Source organism: Phyllobates terribilis, unplaced genomic scaffold, assembly GCF_046119375.1.
Source record: "Phyllobates terribilis strain yellow unplaced genomic scaffold, ASM4611937v1 Scaffold_3__8_contigs__length_932513732, whole genome shotgun sequence".
In the NCBI taxonomy this organism is placed as follows: Eukaryota; Metazoa; Chordata; class Amphibia; order Anura; family Dendrobatidae; genus Phyllobates; species Phyllobates terribilis.
Window position 1 is genome coordinate 670,953,349 of NW_027362763.1, and position 21,395 is coordinate 670,974,743.

At 42.5% G+C, this 21,395-nt stretch overlaps 1 protein-coding gene across 1 annotated transcript in view; it reads left to right on the forward strand.

Moving 5' to 3' along the window:
- PLB1 (phospholipase B1) overlaps positions 1–21,395 on the forward strand; it is a 147,350-nt gene that overhangs the window by 62,363 nt on the left and 63,592 nt on the right. Inside the window, exons 34-39 of the mRNA XM_073671780.1 lie at positions 2,753–2,861; positions 5,533–5,584; positions 6,380–6,460; positions 8,599–8,664; positions 9,494–9,594; positions 10,136–10,217. Of these exons, the coding sequence (XP_073527881.1) occupies positions 2,753–2,861; positions 5,533–5,584; positions 6,380–6,460; positions 8,599–8,664; positions 9,494–9,594; positions 10,136–10,217 (491 nt within the window). The remainder of the gene's footprint in view (positions 1–2,752; positions 2,862–5,532; positions 5,585–6,379; positions 6,461–8,598; positions 8,665–9,493; positions 9,595–10,135; positions 10,218–21,395) is intronic.

The following is a 21,395-nucleotide window of genomic DNA, read 5'->3' on the forward strand; positions in this document are numbered from 1 at the left end:
TCGATACAGAGGTTTTTAGGTTTCGCCAATTATTACAGAAAATTCATAAAAAATTTTTCTAGTATTGTCAAACCTCTGACCGATCTCACCAGGAAAGGTGCTGATGCGGTTCAGTGGTCTTCTGAGGCCATTGAAGCTTTTGTGTATCTCAAGGAGAGGTTCACCTCTGCTCCCATCCTTATGCAGCCTGATGTGACTAAACCGTTTTTGGTTGAGGTTGATGCTTCTTCGGTGGGGGTTGGCGCAGTATTGTCTCAGGATAACGGGGATGGATTACATCCCTGTGCCTTTTTTTCAAAAAAATTTTCGGAGACTGAACTGAATTACGATATTGGTAATCGGGAATTATTGGCTATTAAACTCGCATTTGAACACTGGCGCCACTTCTTGGAAGGTGCGGAATTTCCCGTTCAGGTTCTTACGGATCATAAAAATCTGATATATCTTGATGCTGCCAAGCGCCTGAATGCCCGTCAGGCTAGGTGGGCACTGTTTTTCTCGCGGTTTAATTTCTCCGTTACTTACATCCCTGGTACTAAGAATGTTAAGGCGGATGCCTTGTCTCGCAGTTTTTCTCCCATAGTTGGTGCTGAGAAAGAGGAGAACATTTTACAAGAAGGTGTTGTGATAGCTGCTTTGGACTCCGTTTTGGAAGATGAGATTCTTAAAGCACAGGAGAATGCCCCATCTAACACTCCTCATGGGAGGTTGTTTGTGCCTGGGACCTTTAGGAGAGATTTGTTTATTGAGTGTCACGAATCTCGGTTGGCAGGTCATCCCGGAATCTCTGAGACCAAGAGACTGGTGGGTCGCAGTTTTTGGTGGCCTGGATGGCAGAAGGAAGTCATTAAGTGGGTGCGTCAATGTACTATATGTGCTAGATCTAAGTCCTCACATACTCCTGCTGCGGGGTTGCTTTGTCCTTTGGAGGTTCCTAGTGCTCCTTGGACACATTTGGCTATGGACTTTATAACTGACCTTCCCCCCTCTGAGGGTTTTACTGTCATCTGGGTGGTCGTGGACCGTTTTAGCAAGATGTGTCACTTGGTTCCCTTCGTCAAACTGCCCTGCGCTAAAACTCTCGCTAAGGCCTTTGTCAAGGAAATTGTCAGACTTCATGGCGTTCCTACTGACATTGTTTCTGATAGGGGTCCTCAGTTCGTGGCTCGTTTTTGGCGTGCCTTTTGTGACAGGTTGGGAGTTCATCTGTCGTTCTCGTCCGGATATCATCCTGAATCTAATGGCCAGACAGAAAGGAAAAACCAGGATGTTGAGCAGTTCTTGCGTTGTTTTGTGGCAGACAATCAAGAGGGGTGGTCTGAGTTTCTGCCACTTGCTGAATTTGCTCTGAACAATCATACATCTTCTTCTGCTGGTTGTTCGCCTTTTTTTTGTTGTTCTGGGAGACATCCGTCGTTTGGGTCGTTCTCCAAGTTGGGATCTGCCGTGCCTGAGGAGGAGAATTTTTCCGGTGATTTGGAGAGAGTTTGGACGGATGTGCGTGGTAATCTTCAGGAGGCCAACAGAAAATCTAAAGACTACTTTGATAGGAAACGACAGGAGGTTTTGTTCGCTGTTGGTGACATGGTTTGGTTGTCCTCTAGGAATCTGCGGTTGAGGATTCCTTCTAAGAAATTGGGTCCCAAGTTTGTAGGGCCCTTTAAGGTGCTTCAGGTTGTCAACCAATCTGCTGTTAGGTTGGAGGTTCCTACCTCCTGGAGAATTAATCCGGTATTTCATGTCTCTCTGTTAAAAAAAGCTGTTGTGTCGGATGGTGACGCCTCTGCCTCTGTTCCTCCGGTGGTGGAGGACGGGGAATATGAAATTTCTCGCATCCTTAACTCTAGACGGTATAGAGGTAGTTTGCAGTATCTGGTGGCCTGGAAAGGTTTCGGACCCGAGGATAACTCTTGGGTGAGGTCAGATGATGTTTCCGCGTCCAGACTTATCAGAGCGTTTAACAGGAGATTTCCTGATAAGCCTGGTCCTAGGGGATCCGGAGGATCCTCTTAGAAGGGGGGGTACTGTTAGAACCTTGCTCTTAGGTTTTTTCCTTTGCTGGTCACATGACCTCGTTGGCCTATTTAATCCTGCTCCGCCCTTCTGGCTTTGCTGGACTTCATTGTATAACTACTTTCTAGCTAGCCTGTGCTCTGTATCTAACTCTGTTAGTTTGCTTGGTCTACGGACCTCTTTGTTCTTTATATTTTGTTTGTTTGTCTGTCTGCTACTGTTTCTGTTAGGAGGTGTCCCATTTTCCTCCCAGTCCTTAGTACTTGTAGGGATTCCTTCCCCACATCTATAGGTCTCCGTACAGACTAGCTTAGGACTTTAGCAGGTCTGATCGCAGGATCAGGTTCCCTGTTACATCGTAGGGATTCAGCTGAGTTCTATCGTAGGGACAGATCTCCTCTCTTTCCTTAGCTCTGGTAGCAGAACATAACAATTATACAGTCAATTTCATATGAATTCTAAGTAAACACTCCAGCATCATCAGGTCCAAGAGATTTATTTAATAGTATGCAATTTAAAAAATGCAATTGAGAAAAATGGTGACATGTCGTCTCATAATAACAATTCCTTATATTATAATAGCCACCCCAGCCATAACCTGGTCACCGCGGGCCTGACCTATGACACTCGCGGGGGTGCAGAATGTGGGAGGGTTACATCATATTCATTTTTAGGTCAGTTTTAATATTTGTTACAATGAGATGTGTCTAACATCAAAATGTTCTTCTCTGTTCTACAGATATTCTGAAGGAGTTTAACCCCTTTCTTACCGGATACTCAATAGATACTGGGAATAGTGACTCTCACAACGCATTTCTCAATAGAGCCGTCCCCGGGGCCAAAGCTTTGTAAGAAGTTATTTAATTATACAATTGCAAAATTCACTTATGCCCTATGTATCTCTCACAACAAATGATATTACTTGTACATAAGATAATAAGCAAGTGCCAGATCAACATCTCTGGAGTCTGTAGCCACAGGTGGCGCATTAGGCTCTGCCCACTTAATCTAGACCACTCCTACTTTTCACAACACCTAGCACTTTCTGCAGCCTTCACCTAGTCCCATCTTAGGTACACACACTCCCTCACTGTCCCTTTCCCTATCACTATGGCGGCTCAGTAACTACGGCCTGATACTTTGTGCCATTGTCAGAGAAATGTTCATTTAGTTTAATATTTTTCAATATTTTGTATTTTTCCTGCAATCTTGTGGCTACTAGATGCCACAGTAGAGCTATAAATTATAAGAGAAGCTGACAGTCACCAGCCAGAGCAAGACTGTTAGCCCAGGGAGCATGCTCACAGTCACCAGCCAGAGCAAGACTGTTAGCCCAGGGAGCATGCTCACAGTCACCAGCCAGAGCAAGACTGTTAGCCCAGGGAGCATGCTCACATAGTCAGCAGCCAGAGCAAGGCTGTTAGCCCAGGGAGCATGCTCACATAGTCAGCAGCCAGAGCAAGACTGTTAGCCCAGGGAGCATGCTCACGTAGTCAGCAGCCAGAGCAAGACTGTTAGCCCAAGGAGCATGCTCATGTAGTCAGCAGCCAGAGCAAGACTGTTAGCCCAGGGAGCATGCTCACGTAGTCAGCAGCCAGAGCAAGACTGTAGGCCCAGGGAGCATGCTCACAGTCACCAGCCAGAGCAAGACTGTTAGCCCAGGGAGCCTGCTCACAGTTACCAGCCAGAGCAAGACTGTTAGCCCAGGGAACATGCTCACATAGTCAGCAGCCAGAGAAAGACTGTTAGCCCAGGGGGCATGCTCACGTAGTCAGCAGCCAGAGCAAGACTGTTAGCCCAGGGGGCATGCTCACGTAGTCAGCAGCCAGAGCAAGACTGTTAGCCCAGGGAGCATGCTCACGTAGTCAGCAGCCAGAGCAAGACTGTTAGCCCAGGGAGCATGCTCATGTAGTCAGCAGCCAGAGCAAGACTGTTAGCCCAGGGAGCATGCTCACGTAGTCAGCAGCCAGAGCAAGACTGTTAGCCCAGGGAGCATGCTCACGTAGTCAGCAGCCACATCAAGACTGCTAGTCCAGGGAGCATGCTCACATAGTCAGCAGCCAGAGCAAGACTGTTAGCCCAGGGAGCATGCTCAAATAGTGAGCAGCCAGAGCAAGACTGTTAGCCCAGGGAGCATGCTCACAGTCACCAGCCAGAGCAAGACTATTAGCCCAGGGAGCATGCTCATAGTCACCAGCCAGAGCAAAACTGTTAGCCCAGGGAGCCTGTTCACAGTCAAAAGCCAGAGCAAGACTGTTAGCCCAGGGAGCATGCTCACATAGTCAGCAGCCAGAGCAAGACTGTTAGCTCAGGGAGCATGCTCACGTAGTCAGCAGCCAGAGCAAGACTGTTAGCCCAGGGAGCATGCTCACAGTCACCAGCCAGAGGAAGACTGTTAGCCCAGGGAGCATGCTCACAGTCACCAGCCAGAGCAAGACTGTTAGCCCAGGGAGCCTGCTCACAGTCAGCAGCCAGAGCAAGACTGTTAGCCCAGGGGGCATGCTCACGTAGTCAGCAGCCAGAGCAAGACTGTTAGCCCAGGGAGCATGCTCACGGTCACCAGCCAGAGTGGACGTGTACGCAGCTCTATACAGAGAAGCCAAGGGGTGACAGGGATGATTGAAGTCTCGGCCCCTCCCAGGAAAGCTGCTGGCATTGTACTGAATACTTCAAAACAGATGCTCGAGTAGGAGCCCGTGAGAGTTGGGTTTTCGGTGAGTCACACCAGAGGGAGGATGCATGGATAGTTGCTGAGAAGACAAATTAGAGGACGGTGATTTGGGCAAAATTAAAGGGGACAGCTGGGCCCTTTTGCAGTGAGGTAGGCCAAAGAGTGACAGTAAGCTGCGGTAGGGGAAGGCCTCTGCCAACTTTCTACCGGCAAAAATTGTGCCAAGTTTGGGAATTAAAGAGTCGTCTATCCTGGATCTTGGGAAGTGCTGGGTATCCTGCTAGCAAGTGAGGTTACTGTTGTTTTAAATGAGACGCAGGCCACCAGAAATGCTCGATGTCTGCACGTACACAAACCCATTCAACCATATTGGGTCGGCGCTAAAAACGTTTCCTATACGTGCCTAATGATGCAGCTCGTCCTGACCTGGTGCCTCGGGTCCTGTCCTGGACTTTGCTCCGGTGCAGACTGATATATACCCCAGATAAATACGTGTATACATTTTACAGCCTGTAGTAAAATAACCATTACCTCTATTACGAGTCAAAAATAGCTCACGCGGGCGTCATTACCTCTCGTTACGTACCACCGTCTGCCAACTACTGGGAAAAGGGGAACAAAAGTGACCTTCCTATCCAAACTAGACCCTTTCCCTGAGTAATGAAAGCCCAACTACGACCTTTCTCCAGAATACCCCGATCAGCCGGTATCACCAGTAGAGGTTAGCGTCCACTAGAGGTGACATATAGTATTACAAGACTCCAATTAAAATGAATAGAGCAGCGGGGTCCGCTCAGAGGGGGAGCTAAGAATATATCTTCATAGTAAAATGTCTTTTTGCTTTGCAGGGATATGCCCACGCAGGCACAGGCGCTGGTGGACCAGATGAAATCAGACAAGGTGCGTTACTGCATAATCTCAGAGATAAGTGCCATGTGTATCTTGGGCATAAAATGTATGTTAAAAGGCAACTCCAAAGAAACTCAAAACTTTGCTAACTTTTATCCCTGAACGCCTACCCCTTCCGAATTATATAATCATGGGATCTGGAGAAACAGGAGCTTCCATCCCTCAGTAAATCACTCTACCTGCTAAGAAGTAAGGAACTATTCACCATTAAAGGGGTTCTCCGGCCTACAAAAATGATCTCTTGTCCACAGGATTGATGATGATTGTTAGATCGGCAGTGATCGCCAGAACAAGAGCGCTTCTGTCCACAATATGGCAGCCTGGAGGTCTCCCCAAGATTGAAAGTTACCCCTATCCATTGGACAGGAGATAACTTACTGATCACTGGGGGTAAGGAGAACTGGGACCCCCAACTTAATCCAAAAATGGGGCTGTGGAAAGCCTCCACTGGGAGGAGCGCAGGTCGGCCTTGTGCACCTCCACTTCATACATTGTCTATGTGAGTGACAAAAGATACAGTATATCTCCTGTTCTAGTGATCGGAGTGATCGGAGGAGGTCCCACCACTGATCTAGTGGATAAGTCATCATTTTTGGAGGCTGGAGTGCCCCTTTATAGCCTAGCCTCACTAGAGACCTGGACATTTCAAGATGGAAACTTTAGTTTTGGGTGAAATTACCCATAAAAGTTTTGGGCAGAAAAAGGGGAAAAATTGAATATGTAAAAACAATAACTGTAAGATCATGAGGAGGATGAAGAATAAAAAAAAATATTAATGTTTTGCAGAGAATTAACATGAATGCGGACTGGAAAGTGATCACAGTTTTCGTTGGGGCCAATGACCTGTGCGCCTCCTGTACCGACAGCGTAAGTCAGGATGCAGGAGAAAAACCGATAGGGTTTAATGGGGGCGCAGGACGGCAGTGCGTAACAATGGGCGATAGATGATTAATGTCCGACATTCCGGTACTGTGTATGTTTGTGGCCCTTAAATTGGTTGATTGCACCCCTTCTGTTCCTCTAAAACTAGAGGTCTAAAAGCCCCATACACGATCATCCCAAGCGGGACTGACCGACCATCTATTATGTATGGGGGTCTTCAGCTCTCACCCAAAAGACATCAGGGAAGAGAAGGGTCCGACTTGTTGAATTTTAATGCCCGATCCTCTGGTTTGTAGGAAGCAGAACGGCCTGGGGAGACAATGGAGTCTGGAGGGGACAGAGATTTCTAAAGGAGACAAAAGGGTCTGGAGAAGACATAGGAGACTGGGAGGTGAAGGTGGAATCTGAAGAGGAGGAGGAGGACAGGAGGACATTGGAGTTTAGAGGAGAGTGAGGGGTCTGAAGGGAACAAAGGGTTCTGGAAAGGGACAGAAAAGTCTGGAGGGAATAGAGGAGTCTGGTAAAGGGTATAGAGAGGGGGCAGAGGGTTCTGGAGATGACAGAGAAGGCTGGAGTAAACAGAGGGGTGATCAGGAGAGGACAAAAGGGGTCTGGAGAGGACAGAAGGATCTGGGGGTACAGGAGACTCTGGGGGAACAGAGGAGTCTGATAAAGACAGGGTATGGAGAAGAGACAGAGGGTTCTGGGGGGGCAGAGAGGTCTGGAATAAACAGAGGGGTCTGGAGGGGACAAAGGGATCAGGAGAGGACAAAAGGGGTCTAGAGAGGACAGAAGGATCTGGGGATACAGGGGACTCTGGGGGAACAGAGGAGTCTGATAAAGACAGGGTATGGGGAAGAGACAGAGGGTTCTGGGGGGGGCAGAGAAGTCTGGAATAAACAGAGGGGTCTGGAGGGGACAAAGGGATCAGGAGAGGACAAAAGGGGTCTAGAGAGGACAGAAGGATCTGGGGGTACAGGGGACTCTGGGGGAACAGAGGAGTCTGATAACGACAGGGTATGGAGAAGAGACAGAGGGTTCTGGGGGGGCAGAGAGGTCTGGAATAAACAGAGGGGTCTGGAGGGGACAAAGGGATCAGGAGAGGACAAAAGGGGTCTAGAGAGGACAGAAGGATCTGGGAGTACAGGGGACTCTGGGGGAACAGAGGAGTCTGATAAAGACAGGATATGGAGAAGAGACAGAGGGCTCTGGGGGGCAGAGATGTCTGGAATAAACAGAGGGGTCTGGGGGGGGGACAAAGGGATCAGGAGAGGACAAAAGGGGTCTGGAAAGGACAGAATTATCTGGGAGTACAGGGGACTCTGGGGGAACAGAGGAGTCTGATAAAGACAGGGTATGGAGAAGAGACAGAAAGTTCTGGGGGGGGGGCAGAGAAGTCTGGAATAAACAGAGGGGTCTGGGGGAGGGACAAAGGGATCAGGTTAGGCCAGTGGGGTCAGGAGGGGACAGGGTGGTTTGAGGGAACAAAGGGGTCGGGGGAAATAGAGAGAGGGATAGAGGGGTCTGGAGGGGGACAGTGAAGTATGGAGGGGACAGAGGTGTTTGGAGGGGACAGAGGACTCTGGAGGGGAAAAAAGGGTCTGGAGAGGACAAAGGGGTCTGCAGGGGAGATAGAGGGGTCTGGAGGGGACAGAGTGGTCTGGGGGGACAAAAGGGTCGGGGGAAAGAGAGTGGGCTGGGGGGATAGAGGGATCTGGAGGAGTGTGGAGGGGAACAGTGGAGTGTGGAGGGGACAGAGGTGTTTGGAGGAGACAGAGAGGTCTGGGGGGACAAAAGGGTCTGGAGAGGACAAAGGGGTCTGCAGGGGACAAAAGAGTCTGGAGAGCTTTTGACTGATGAACAGACCTAAGTCAACCTTGATGGTAAATGTTATAGGGAAGAAGCAGAGATCACTTTGCATTAGTAATGAGGAGCCATTGTCCGTTTATCGGCTCCATGTACAGAGAAGTTGATAATTTGTTTATTTTAATACATAGAGGACATCATTTTATTTCTATGGAAACATTCAGCAGGGGGCGAGTCTCCTAGTGCTGGTGAACACTTCTCCGGTGCTCAACCTCTTTTTCTCATCTAATGTGGCATCTTTCTCGTTCCCCCTTCAGAACGTCTTCTCAGCGGCGACTTACACCAACAACATCCGGAGGGCCCTGGATATACTGCATGCTCAGGTCGGTCAGCACAGGAATATTCAGGCTATGAATGATACTATAGAGGATGCTTGTTGATATCAGATCATCTGCGTGATGCCGCATTTCTCCTGTGGTGGCGCTGCAGGGGAAATAACCACTTGGTGCCAGGTTCTTCACACAGTTCGCAGCTTTTGGCAAAAAATAAGCCCTCACACAGCCCCATCACCCGAAAATTGAAAATGTTACAGCTCTCGGAAAATTGAGACATAAGCAACATTTTTTTTTTTTTACAGATTTCCGAACTTTTTTTTACAACTTAAAGAAGTTGTCCACTACTATTTAAAATGCCCCCAATGTATTAAAACTGTGGAGAGAAGTTGTTTTGTAATTACTTTCCGTAAAAATTCCGAATCTCTGTTTTTCTGGTCATTGGTCAAAAAAATGGGCTAAAAAGAGATAAAAAAAAAAATCATATCATACGTACCCCAAACAAGTACCATGAAAACTACAGCCGCTGCAGGAAAAAAACACACATTAATAAAAGAAAAATGACAAATTTTCAGTCTCAATAATGGTCGCACAACCAAATCTAATTATTTAAAGAAAAGAAAAAAAATTTAAGTAGTAAAAAAAAAAAGTCTACAAAAATGTGTTCTCACCATCACTGCTCTGACCCGGAGAAAAAAAGATAGAGAAACCTTTTTATTACTGTTATTAAAAGAAAAAGCTTTAAACGCCATAAAAATGCGGCCTTTTTCTTTTAATGTATTTTTTTTTCAATTTCTCGACATAAAGAATCATCTGAACATTCCCCAACATTGCGTCTTACCTGCCGCTTGTCTGACTGTCTTGGATTTCCCTTCCTTAGGTTCCCAAGGCTTTCGTTAACCTGGTGGAGGTGATGGACATCATCCCACTGAGAGAAGCTGTGCTGGATAACCGGGTGAAATGCCCAACGCTTCTCACAAGGTAACACTTTCCGTATAGGGTGTTCTGTCCCAAAATTTCTTCTAAAAACTATTTTTGTGGCTCCTAGGAAAGCCCATATCAAAGTCGATCAACCGAACAGTGGCAGAACTGAGGTTTTTTTTTCACTATTTCACCTCATTTAAATTGTTTTCCCTTTTATCACTACATTATTTGGTAAAATGAATGGTGTCATTCAAAACTACAACTCGTCCTGCAAAAAACAAGCCATCATACAGCTATGGGGACGGAGAAATAAAAAAGTTATGGCTCTTGGAAGAAGGGGGAAAAAAGCGATTAATATACAGTATAAGTATACGATAAGCTCTAGAGCTCCCTCTAGTGGTGGCTGCACACAGACAGAATTTCATCATATAACTCTCAGTCTAGCACAGGTGTAAGAGCGATGCAGTCACACTTGTAGCAGGGGTGGGCACGTTTCATTTTAGGTTGTGTTCATACACGGTATTATAGAAGAAGATAAATATCAGCGTTAGTCCATACAGCTGCGAGTGTGTGACGCGTGCTGCCCCTCTCTCCACAGCATGATGTGCCCCTGTCTGCTGAGCGCCCTGGCCAATTCTCAGGAGTTTGAATTCATAGAGAACATGAACGAAGCCTATCAGGTACCGTATTAATGCCACAGAGGGCATCCGAAATACTCCTATTCCCCAAGAAAGTAATTCTGGAGCATCTTTTCATAAAACTCTGCTTTGAGCTGTTCCTCTGTTGCTCCTCCTGGAAATGTGAGAATAAAGCGAATACTGGATAATGCCATTTCCCTAGTCCATTCACACACATTGACTAGAGGAAAGCCGATGCCACTGGCTAATTAATGAATACATTTCCAGGAGGAATAACAGAGGAACAACAGAATGCAAAGTTCTAAGAAAAAGGCAGTACTCCAATACTATTATACAGAGTCACAGTGATACATAGTGTACCCCAATACTAAGAAAGAGAGTCACAGTGATACATAGTGTACCCCAATACTAAGATACAGTGTCACAGTGATACATCGTGTACCTCAATACAAAGATATAGTGTCACAGTGATACATAGTGTACCCCAATACTAAGAAAAAGAGTCAAAATGATACATAGTGTACCCCAATAACTAAGATACAGAGTCACAGTGATACAAAGTGTACCCCAATACTAAGATATAGTGTCACAGTGATACACAGTGTACCCCAATACTAAGAAAAAGAGTCAAAATGATACATAGTGTACCCCAATAACTAAGATACAGAGTCACAGTGATACAAAGTGTACCCCAATACTAAGATAGTGTCACAGTGATACATAGTGTACCCCAATACTAAAATATAGTGTCACAGTGATACACAGTGTACCCCAATACTAAGATACAGTGTCACAGTGATACATAGTGTACCCCAATACTAAGATACAGTGTCACAGTGATACATAGTGTACCCCAATACTAAGATACAGTGTCACAGTGATACATAGTGTACCCCAATACTAAGATATAGTGTCACAGTGATACTTAGTGTACCCCAATACTAAGATGTAGAGTCATAGTGATACATAGTGTACCCCAATACTAAGATACAGTGTCACAGTGATACATAGTGTACCCCAATACTAAGATATAGAGTCATAGTGATACATAGTGTACCCCAATACTAAGATACAGTGTCAGTGATACATAGCGTACTCCAATGCTAAAATAGTGTCACAGTGATACATAGTGTACCCCAATACAAAGATATAGTGTCACAGTGATACATAGTGTACCCCAATACTAAGATATAGAGTCATAGTGATACATAGTGTACCCCAATACTAAGATACAGTGTCACAGTGATACATAGTGTACCCCAATACTAAGATATAGTGTCACAGTGATACATAGTGTACCCCAATACTAAGATACAGTGTCACAGTGATACATAGTGTACCCCAATACAAAGATACAGTGTCACAGTGATACATAGTGTACCCCAATACTAGGATATAGAGTCACAGTGATACAAAGTGTACCCCAATACTAAGATACAGTGTTACAGTGATACAGTGTACCCCAATACTAAGATGCAGTGTCACAGTGATACATAGTGTACCCCAATACAAATATATAGAGTCACAGTGATAGATAGTGTACACCAATACTAAGATACAGTGTCAGTGATACATAGTGTACCCCAATACTAAGATATAGGGTCACAGTGATACACAGTGTACCCCAATACTAAGATACAATGTCACAGTGATACATAGTGTACCCCAATACTAAGATACAGTGTCACAGTGATACATAGTGTACCCCAATACAAATATATAGAGTCACAGTGATAGATAGTGTACCCCAATACTAAGATACAGTGTCAGTGATACATAGTGTACCCCAATACTAAGATATAGGGTCACAGTGATACACAGTGTACCCCATACTAAGATACAATGTCACAGTGATACGTAGTGTACCCCAATACTAAGATACAGTGTCACAGTGATACACAGTGTACCGCAATACTAAGACAGTGTCACAGTGATACATAGTGTGCCCCAATACTAAGATGTAGAGTCGCAGTGATATATAGTGTACCCCAATACTAAGATATAGTGTCACAGAGATAGTGTACACCAATACTAAGATATAGTGTCACAGTGATACATAGTGTACCCCAATACTAAGATACAGTGTCACAGTGATACATAGTATACCCCAATACTAAGATGTAGAGTCGCAGTGATATATAGTGTACCCCAATACTAAGATATAGAGTCACAGTGATACATAGTGCACCCCAATACTAAGATATAGAGTCACAGTGATACATAGTGTACCCCAATACTAAGATATAGTGTCACAGAGATACATAGTGTACACCAATACTAAGATATAGTGTCACAGTGATACAGTGTACCCCAATATTAAGATATAGAGTCACAGTGATACATAGTGTACCCCAATACTAAGATATAGTGTCACAGTGATACACAGTGTACCCCAATATTAAGATATAGAGTCACAGTGATACACAGTATACCCCAATACTAAGATACAGTATCACAGTGATACATAGTGTACCCCAATACTAAGATATAGTGTCACAGTGATACACAGTGTACCCCAATACTAAGATATAATGTCACAGTGATACGTAGTGTACCCCAATACTAAGATACAGTGTCACAGTGATACATAGGGTACCCCAATACTAAGATACAGTGTCACAGTGATACATAGTGTACCCCAATACTAAGATACAGTGTCACAGTGATACATAGTGTACCCCAATACTAAGATACAATGTCACAGTGATACGTAGTGTACCCCAATACTAAGATGTAGAGTCACAGTGATACATAGTGTACCCCAATACTAAGATACAGTGTCACAGTGATACATAGTGTACCCCAATACTAAGATGTAGAGTCGCAGTGATACATTGTGTAACCCAATACTAAGATACAGTATCACAGTGATACATAGTGCACCCCAATACTAAGATACAGTGTCACAGTGATACACAGTGTACCCCAATACTAAGATACAGTGTCACAGTGATACATAGTGTACCCCAATACTAAGATACAGTGTCACAGTGATACATAGTGTATCACAATACTAAGATATAATGTCACAGTGATACACAGTGTACCCCAATACTAAGATACAATGTCACAGTGATACGTAGTGTACCCCAATACTAAGATACAGTGTCACAGTGATACATAGTGTACCCCAATACTAAGATATAGTGTCAGTGATACATAGTGTACCCCAATACTAAGATATAGAGTCACAGTAATACAGTGTACCCCAATACTAACATACAGTGTCAGTGATACATAGTGTACCCCAATACTAAGATACAGTGTCAGTGATACATAGTGTACCCCAATACTAAGATATAGAGTCACAGTGATGCATAGTGTACCGCAATACTAAGATACAGTGTCAGTGATACATAGTGTACCCCAATACTAAGATATAGAGTCAGTGATACAAAGTTTACCCCAATACTAAGATACAGTGTCACAGTGATACATAGTGTACCCCAATACTAAGATACAGTGTCAGTGATACATAGTGTACCCCAATACTATGATACAGTGTCAGTGATACATAGTGTACCGCAATACTAAGATATAGAGTCACAGTGATACATAGTGTACCCCAATGCTAAGATATAGATTCACAGTGATACATAGTTTACCCCAATACTAAGATACAGTGTCAGTGATACATAGTGTACCCCAATAGTAAGATACAGTGTCAGTGATACATAGTGTACCCCAATAGTAAGATAGTGTCAGTGATACATAGTGTACCCCAATACTAAGATATAGAGTCACAGTGATACATAGTGTACCCCAATGCTAAGATATAGAGTCACAGTGATACATAGTGTACCCCAATACTAAGATATAGTGTCAGTGATACATAGTGTACCCCAATACTAAGATATAGAGTCACAGTGATACATAGTGTACCCCAATACTAAGATACAGTGTTAGTGATACATAGTGTACCCCAATACTAAGATATAGAGTCACAGTGATACATAGAGTACCCCAATACTAAGATACAGTGTCAGTGATGCATAGTGTACCCCAATACTAAGATATAGAGTCAGTGATACATAGTGTACCCCAATAGTAAGATACAGTGTCACAGTGATACATAGTGTACCCCAATACTAAGATATAGAGTCACAGTGATACATAGTGCACCCTAATACTAAGATATAGAGTCAGTGATACATAGTGTACCCCAATAGTAAGATACAGTGTCACAGTGATACATAGTGTACCCCAATACTAAGATATAGAGTCACAGTGATACATAGTGTACCCCAATGCTAAGATATAGAGTCACAGTTATACATAGTGTACCCCAATACTAAGATACAGTGTCAGTGATACCTAGTGTACCCCAATACTAAGATAGTGTCAGTGATACATAGTGTACCCCAATACTAAGATAGTGTCACAGAGATACATAGTGTACCCCAATACTAAGATACAGTGTCACTGATACATAGTGTACCCCAATACTAAGATACAGTGTCAGTGATGCATAGTGTACCGCAATACTAAGATACAGTGTCAGTGATACATAGTGTACCACAATGCTAAGATACAGTGTCACTGATACATAGTGTACCCCAATACTAAGATACAGTGTCAGTGATACATAGTGTACCCCAATAGTAAGATACAGTGTCAGTGATACATAGTGTACCCCAATAGTAAGATACAGTGTCAGGGATACATAGTGTACCCCAATACTAAGATATAGAGTCACAGTGATACATAGTGTACCCCAATGCTAAGATATAGAATCACAGTGATACATAGTGTACCCCAATACTAAGATATAGTGTCAGTGATACATAGTGTACCCCAATACTAAGATATAGAGTCACAGTAATACATAGTGTACCTCAATACTAACATACATTGTCAGTGATACATAGTGTACCCCAATACTTAGATACAGTGTCAGTGATACATACTGTACCCCAATACTAAGATATAGAGTCACAGTGATGCATAGTGTACCGCAATACTAAGATACAGTGTCAGTGATACATAGTGTACCCCAATACTAAGATATAGAGTCAGTGATACATAGTGTACCCCAATACTAAGATACAGTGTCACAGTGATACATAGTGTACCCCAATACTAAGATACAGTGTCAGTGATACATAGTGTACCCCAATACTATGATACAGTGTCAGTGATACATAGTGTACCGCAATACTAAGATATAGAGTCACAGTGATACATAGTGTACCCCAATGCTAAGATATAGAGTCACAGTGATACATAGTGTACCCCAATACTAAGATACAGTGTCAGTGATACCTAGTGTACCCCAATACTAAGATATAGAGTCACAGTGATACCTAGTGTACCCCAATACTAAGATATAGAGTCACAGTGATGCATAGTGTACCCCAATACTAAGATACAGTGTCAGTGATACATAGTGTACCCCAATACTAAGGTATAGAGTCACAGTGATACCTAGTGTACCCCAATACTAAGATATAGAGTCACAGTGATGCATAGTGTACCGCAATACTAAAATACAGTGTCAGTGATACATAGTGTACCCCAATACTAAGATACAGTGTCAGTGATACATAGTGTACCCCAATACTAAGATACAGTGTCAGTGATACATAGTGTACCCCAATACTAAGATACAGTGTCAGTGATGCATAGTGTACCGCAATACTAAGATACAGTGTCACTGATATATAGTGTACCCCAATACTAAGATACAGTGTCAGTGATGCATAGTGTACCGCAATACTAAGATACAGTGTCAGTGATACATAGTGTACCCCAATACTAAGATACAGTGTCAGTGATACATAGTGTACCCCAATACTATGATACAGTGTCAGTGATACATAGTGTACCGCAATACTAAGATATAGAGTCACAGTGATACATAGTGTACCCCAATGCTAAGATATAGATTCACAGTGATACATAGTTTACCCCAATACTAAGATACAGTGTCAGTGATACATAGTGTACCCCAATAGTAAGATACAGTGTCAGTGATACATAGTGTACCCCAATAGTAAGATAGTGTCAGTGATACATAGTGTACCCCAATACTAAGATATAGAGTCACAGTGATACATAGTGTACCCCAATGCTAAGATATAGAGTCACAGTGATACATAGTGTACCCCAATACTAAGATATAGTGTCAGTGATACATAGTGTACCCCAATACTAAGATATAGAGTCACAGTGATACATAGTGTACCCCAATACTAAGATACAGTGTTAGTGATACATAGTGTACCCCAATACTAAGATATAGAGTCACAGTGATACATAGAGTACCCCAATACTAAGATACAGTGTCAGTGATGCATAGTGTACCGCAATACTAAGATACAGTGTCAGTGATACATAGTGTACCCCAATACTAAGATATAGAGTCAGTGATACATAGTGTACCCCAATAGTAAGATACAGTGTCACAGTGATACATAGTGTACCCCAATACTAAGATATAGAGTCACAGTGATACATAGTGTACCCCAATGCTAAGATATAGAGTCACAGTTATACATAGTGTACCCCAATACTAAGATACAGTGTCAGTGATACCTAGTGTACCCCAATACTAAGATAGTGTCAGTGATACATAGTGTACCCCAATACTAAGATAGTGTCACAGAGATACATAGTGTACCCCAATACTAAGATACAGTGTCACTGATACATAGTGTACCCCAATACTAAGATACAGTGTCAGTGATGCATAGTGTACCGCAATACTAAGATACAGTGTCAGTGATACATAGTGTACCGCAATGCTAAGATACAGTGTCACTGATACATAGTGTACCCCAATACTAAGATACAGTGTCAGTGATACATAGTGTACCCCAATAGTAAGATACAGTGTCAGTGATACATAGTGTACCCCAATAGTAAGATACAGTGTCAGGGATACATAGTGTACCCCAATACTAAGATATAGAGTCACAGTGATACATAGTGTACCCCAATGCTAAGATATAGAATCACAGTGATACATAGTGTACCCCAATACTAAGATATGGTGTCAGTGATACATAGTGTACCCCAATACTAAGATATAGAGTCACAGTAATACATAGTGTACCTCAATACTAACATACATTGTCAGTGATACATAGTGTACCCCAATACTTAGATACAGTGTCAGTGATACATACTGTACCCCAATACTAAGATATAGAGTCACAGTGATGCATAGTGTACCGCAATACTAAGATACAGTGTCAGTGATACATAGTGTACCCCAATACTAAGATATAGAGTCAGTGATACATAGTGTACCCCAATACTAAGATACAGTGTCACAGTGATACATAGTGTACCCCAATACTAAGATACAGTGTCAGTGATACATAGTGTACCCCAATACTATGATACAGTGTCAGTGATACATAGTGTACCGCAATACTAAGATATAGAGTCACAGTGATACATAGTGTACCCCAATGCTAAGATATAGAGTCACAGTGATACATAGTGTACCCCAATACTAAGATACAGTGTCAGTGATACCTAGTGTACCCCAATACTAAGATATAGAGTCACAGTGAAACCTAGTGTACCCCAATACTAAGATATAGAGTCACAGTGATGCATAGTGTACCCCAATACTAAGATACAGTGTCAGTGATACATAGTGTACCCCAATACTAAGGTATAGAGTCACAGTGATACCTAGTGTACCCCAATACTAATATATAGAGTCACAGTGATGCATAGTGTACCGCAATACTAAAATACAGTGTCAGTGATACATAGTGTACCCCAATACTAAGATACAGTGTCAGTGATACATAGTGTACCCCAATACTAAGATACAGTGTCAGTGATACATAGTGTACCCCAATACTAAGATACAGTGTCAGTGATGCATAGTGTACCGCAATACTAAGATACAGTGTCACTGATATATAGTGTACCCCAATACTAAGATACAGTGTCAGTGATGCATAGTGTACCGCAATACTAAGATACAGTGTCAGTGATACATAGTGTACCCCAATACTAAGATACAGTGTCAGTGATACATAGTGTACCCCAATACTAAGATACAGTGTAACTGATACATAGTGTACCCCAATACTAAGATACAGTGTCAGTGATGCATAGTGTACCGCAATACTAAGATACAGTGTCAGTGATACATAGTGTACCGCAATACTAAGATACAGTGTCACTGATACATAGTGTACCCCAATACTAAGATACAGTGTCAGTGATACATAGTGTATCCCAATACTAAGATACAGTGTCAGTGATACATAGTGTACCCCAATAGTAAGATACAGTGTCAGTGATACATAGTGTACCCCAATACTAAGATATAGAGTCACAGTGATACATAGTGTACCCCAATGCTAAGATATAGAATCACAGTGATACATAGTGTACCCCAATACTAAGACATAGAGGCACAGTGATACATAGTGTACCCCAATACTAAGATATAGTGTCAGTGATACATAGTGTACTCCAATACTAAGATATAGTGTCACAGAGATACATAGTGTACACCAATACTAAGATATAGTGTCACAGTGATACATAGTATACCCCAATACTAAGATACAGTGTCAGTGATACATAGTGTACCCCAATACTAAGATACAGTGTCAGTGATACATAGTGTACCCCAATAGTAAGATACAGTGTCAGTGATACATAGTGTACCCCAATGCTAAGATATAGAGTCACAGTGATACATAGTGTACCCCAATACTAAGACATAGAGGCACAGTGATACATAGTGTACCCCAATACTAAGATACAGTGTCAGTGATACATAGTGTACCGCAATACTAAGATATAGTGTCAGTGATACATAGTGTAACCCAATACTAAGATACAGTGTCACAGAGATACATAGTGTACCCCAATACTAAGATATAGTGTCACAGAGATACATAGTGTACCCCAATACTAAGATATAGTGTCACAGAGATACATAGTGTACACCAATACTAAGATATAGTGTCACAGTGATACATAGTGTACCCCAATACTAAGACACAGTGTCACAGAGATACATAGTGTACCCCAATACTAAGATACAGTGTCACGGATACATAGTGTACCCCAATACTAAGATACAGTGTCAGTGATGCATAGTGTACCGCAATACTAAGATACAGTGTCAGTGATACATAGTGTACCGCAATGCTAAGATACAGTGTCAGTGATACATAGTGTACCCCAATAGTAAGATACAGTGTCAGTGATACATAGTGTACCCCAATACTAAGATATAGAGTCACAGTGATACATAGTGTACCCCAATGCTAAGATATAGAATCACAGTGATACATAGTGTACCCCAATACTAAGATATAGTGTCAGTGATACATAGTGTACCCCAATACTAAGATATAGAGTCACAGTAATACATAGTGTACCCCAATACTAACATACAGTGTCAGTGATACATAGTGTACCCCAATACTAAGATACAGTGTCAGTGATACATAGTGTACCCCAATACTAAGATATAGAGTCACAGTGATGCATAGTTTACCGCAATACTAAGATACAGTGTCAGTGATACATAGTGTACCCCAATACTAAGATATAGAGTCAGTGATACATAGTTTACCCCAATACTAAGATACAGTGTCACAGTGATACATAGTGTACCCCAATACTAAGATACAGTGTCAGTGATACATAGTGTAGCCCAATACTATGATACAGTGTCAGTGATGCATAGTGTACCGCAATACTAAGATATAGAGTCACAGTGATACCTAGTGTACCCCAATACTAAGATATAGAGTCACAGTGATGCATAGTGTACCGCAATACTAAGATACAGTGTCAGTGATACATAGTGTACCCCAATACTAAGATACAGTGTCATTGATACATAGTGTACCCCAATACTAAGATACAGTGTCAGTGATACATAGTGTACCCCAATACTAAGATACAGTGTCAGTGATGCATAGGGTACCGCAATACTAAGATACAGTGTCACTGATATATAGTGTACCCCAATACTAAGATACAGTGTCAGTGATGCATATTGTACCGCAATACTAAGATACAGTGTCAGTGATACATAGTGTACCCCAATACTAAGATACAGTGTCAGTGATACATAGTGTACCCCAATACTAAGATAGTGTCACTGATACATAGTGTACCCCAATACTAAGATACAGTGTCAGTGATGCATAGTGTACCGCAATACTAAGATACAGTGTCAGTGATACATAGTGTACCGCAATACTAAGATACAGTGTCACTGATACATAGTGTACCCCAATACTAAGATACAGTGTCAGTGATACATAGTGTACCCCAATACTAAGATACAGTGTCAGTGATACATAGTGTACCCCAATAGTAAGATACAGTGTCAGTGATACATAGTGTACCCCAATACTAAGATATAGAGTCACAGTGATACATAGTGTACCCCAATGCTAAGATATAGAGTCACAGTGATACATAGTGTACCCCAATACTAAGACATAGAGGCACAGTGATACATAGTGTACCCCAATACTAAGATACAGTGTCAGTGAAACATAGTGTACCCCAATACTAAGATATAGTGTCAGTGATACATAGTGTACCCCAATACTAAGATATAGTGTCACAGAGATACATAGTGTACACCAATACTAAGATATAGTGTCACAGTGATACATAGTATACCCCAATACTAAGATACAGTGTCAGTGATACATAGTGTACCCCAATACTAAGATACAGTGTCAGTGATACATAGTGTACCCCAATAGTAAGATACAGTGTCAGTGATACATAGTGTACCCCAATACTAAGATATAGAGTCACAGTGATACATAGTGTACCCCAATGCTAAGATATAGAGTCACAGTGATACATAGTGTACCCCAATACTAAGACATAGAGGCACAGTGATACATAGTGTACCCCAATACTAAGATACAGTGTCAGTGATACATAGTGTACCGCAATACTAAGATATAGTGTCAGTGATACATAGTGTACCCCAATACTAAGATATAGTGTCACAGAGATACATAGTGTACCCCAATACTAAGATATAGTGTCAGTGATACATAGTGTACCGCAATACTAAGATATAGTGTCAGTGATACATAGTGTACCCCAATACTAAGATACAGTGTCACAGTGATACATAGTGTACCCCAATACTAAGATATAGTGTCACAGTGATACATAGTGTACCCCAATACTAAGATATAGTGTCACAGAGATACATAGTGTACCCCAATACTAAGATATAGTGTCACAGTGATACAT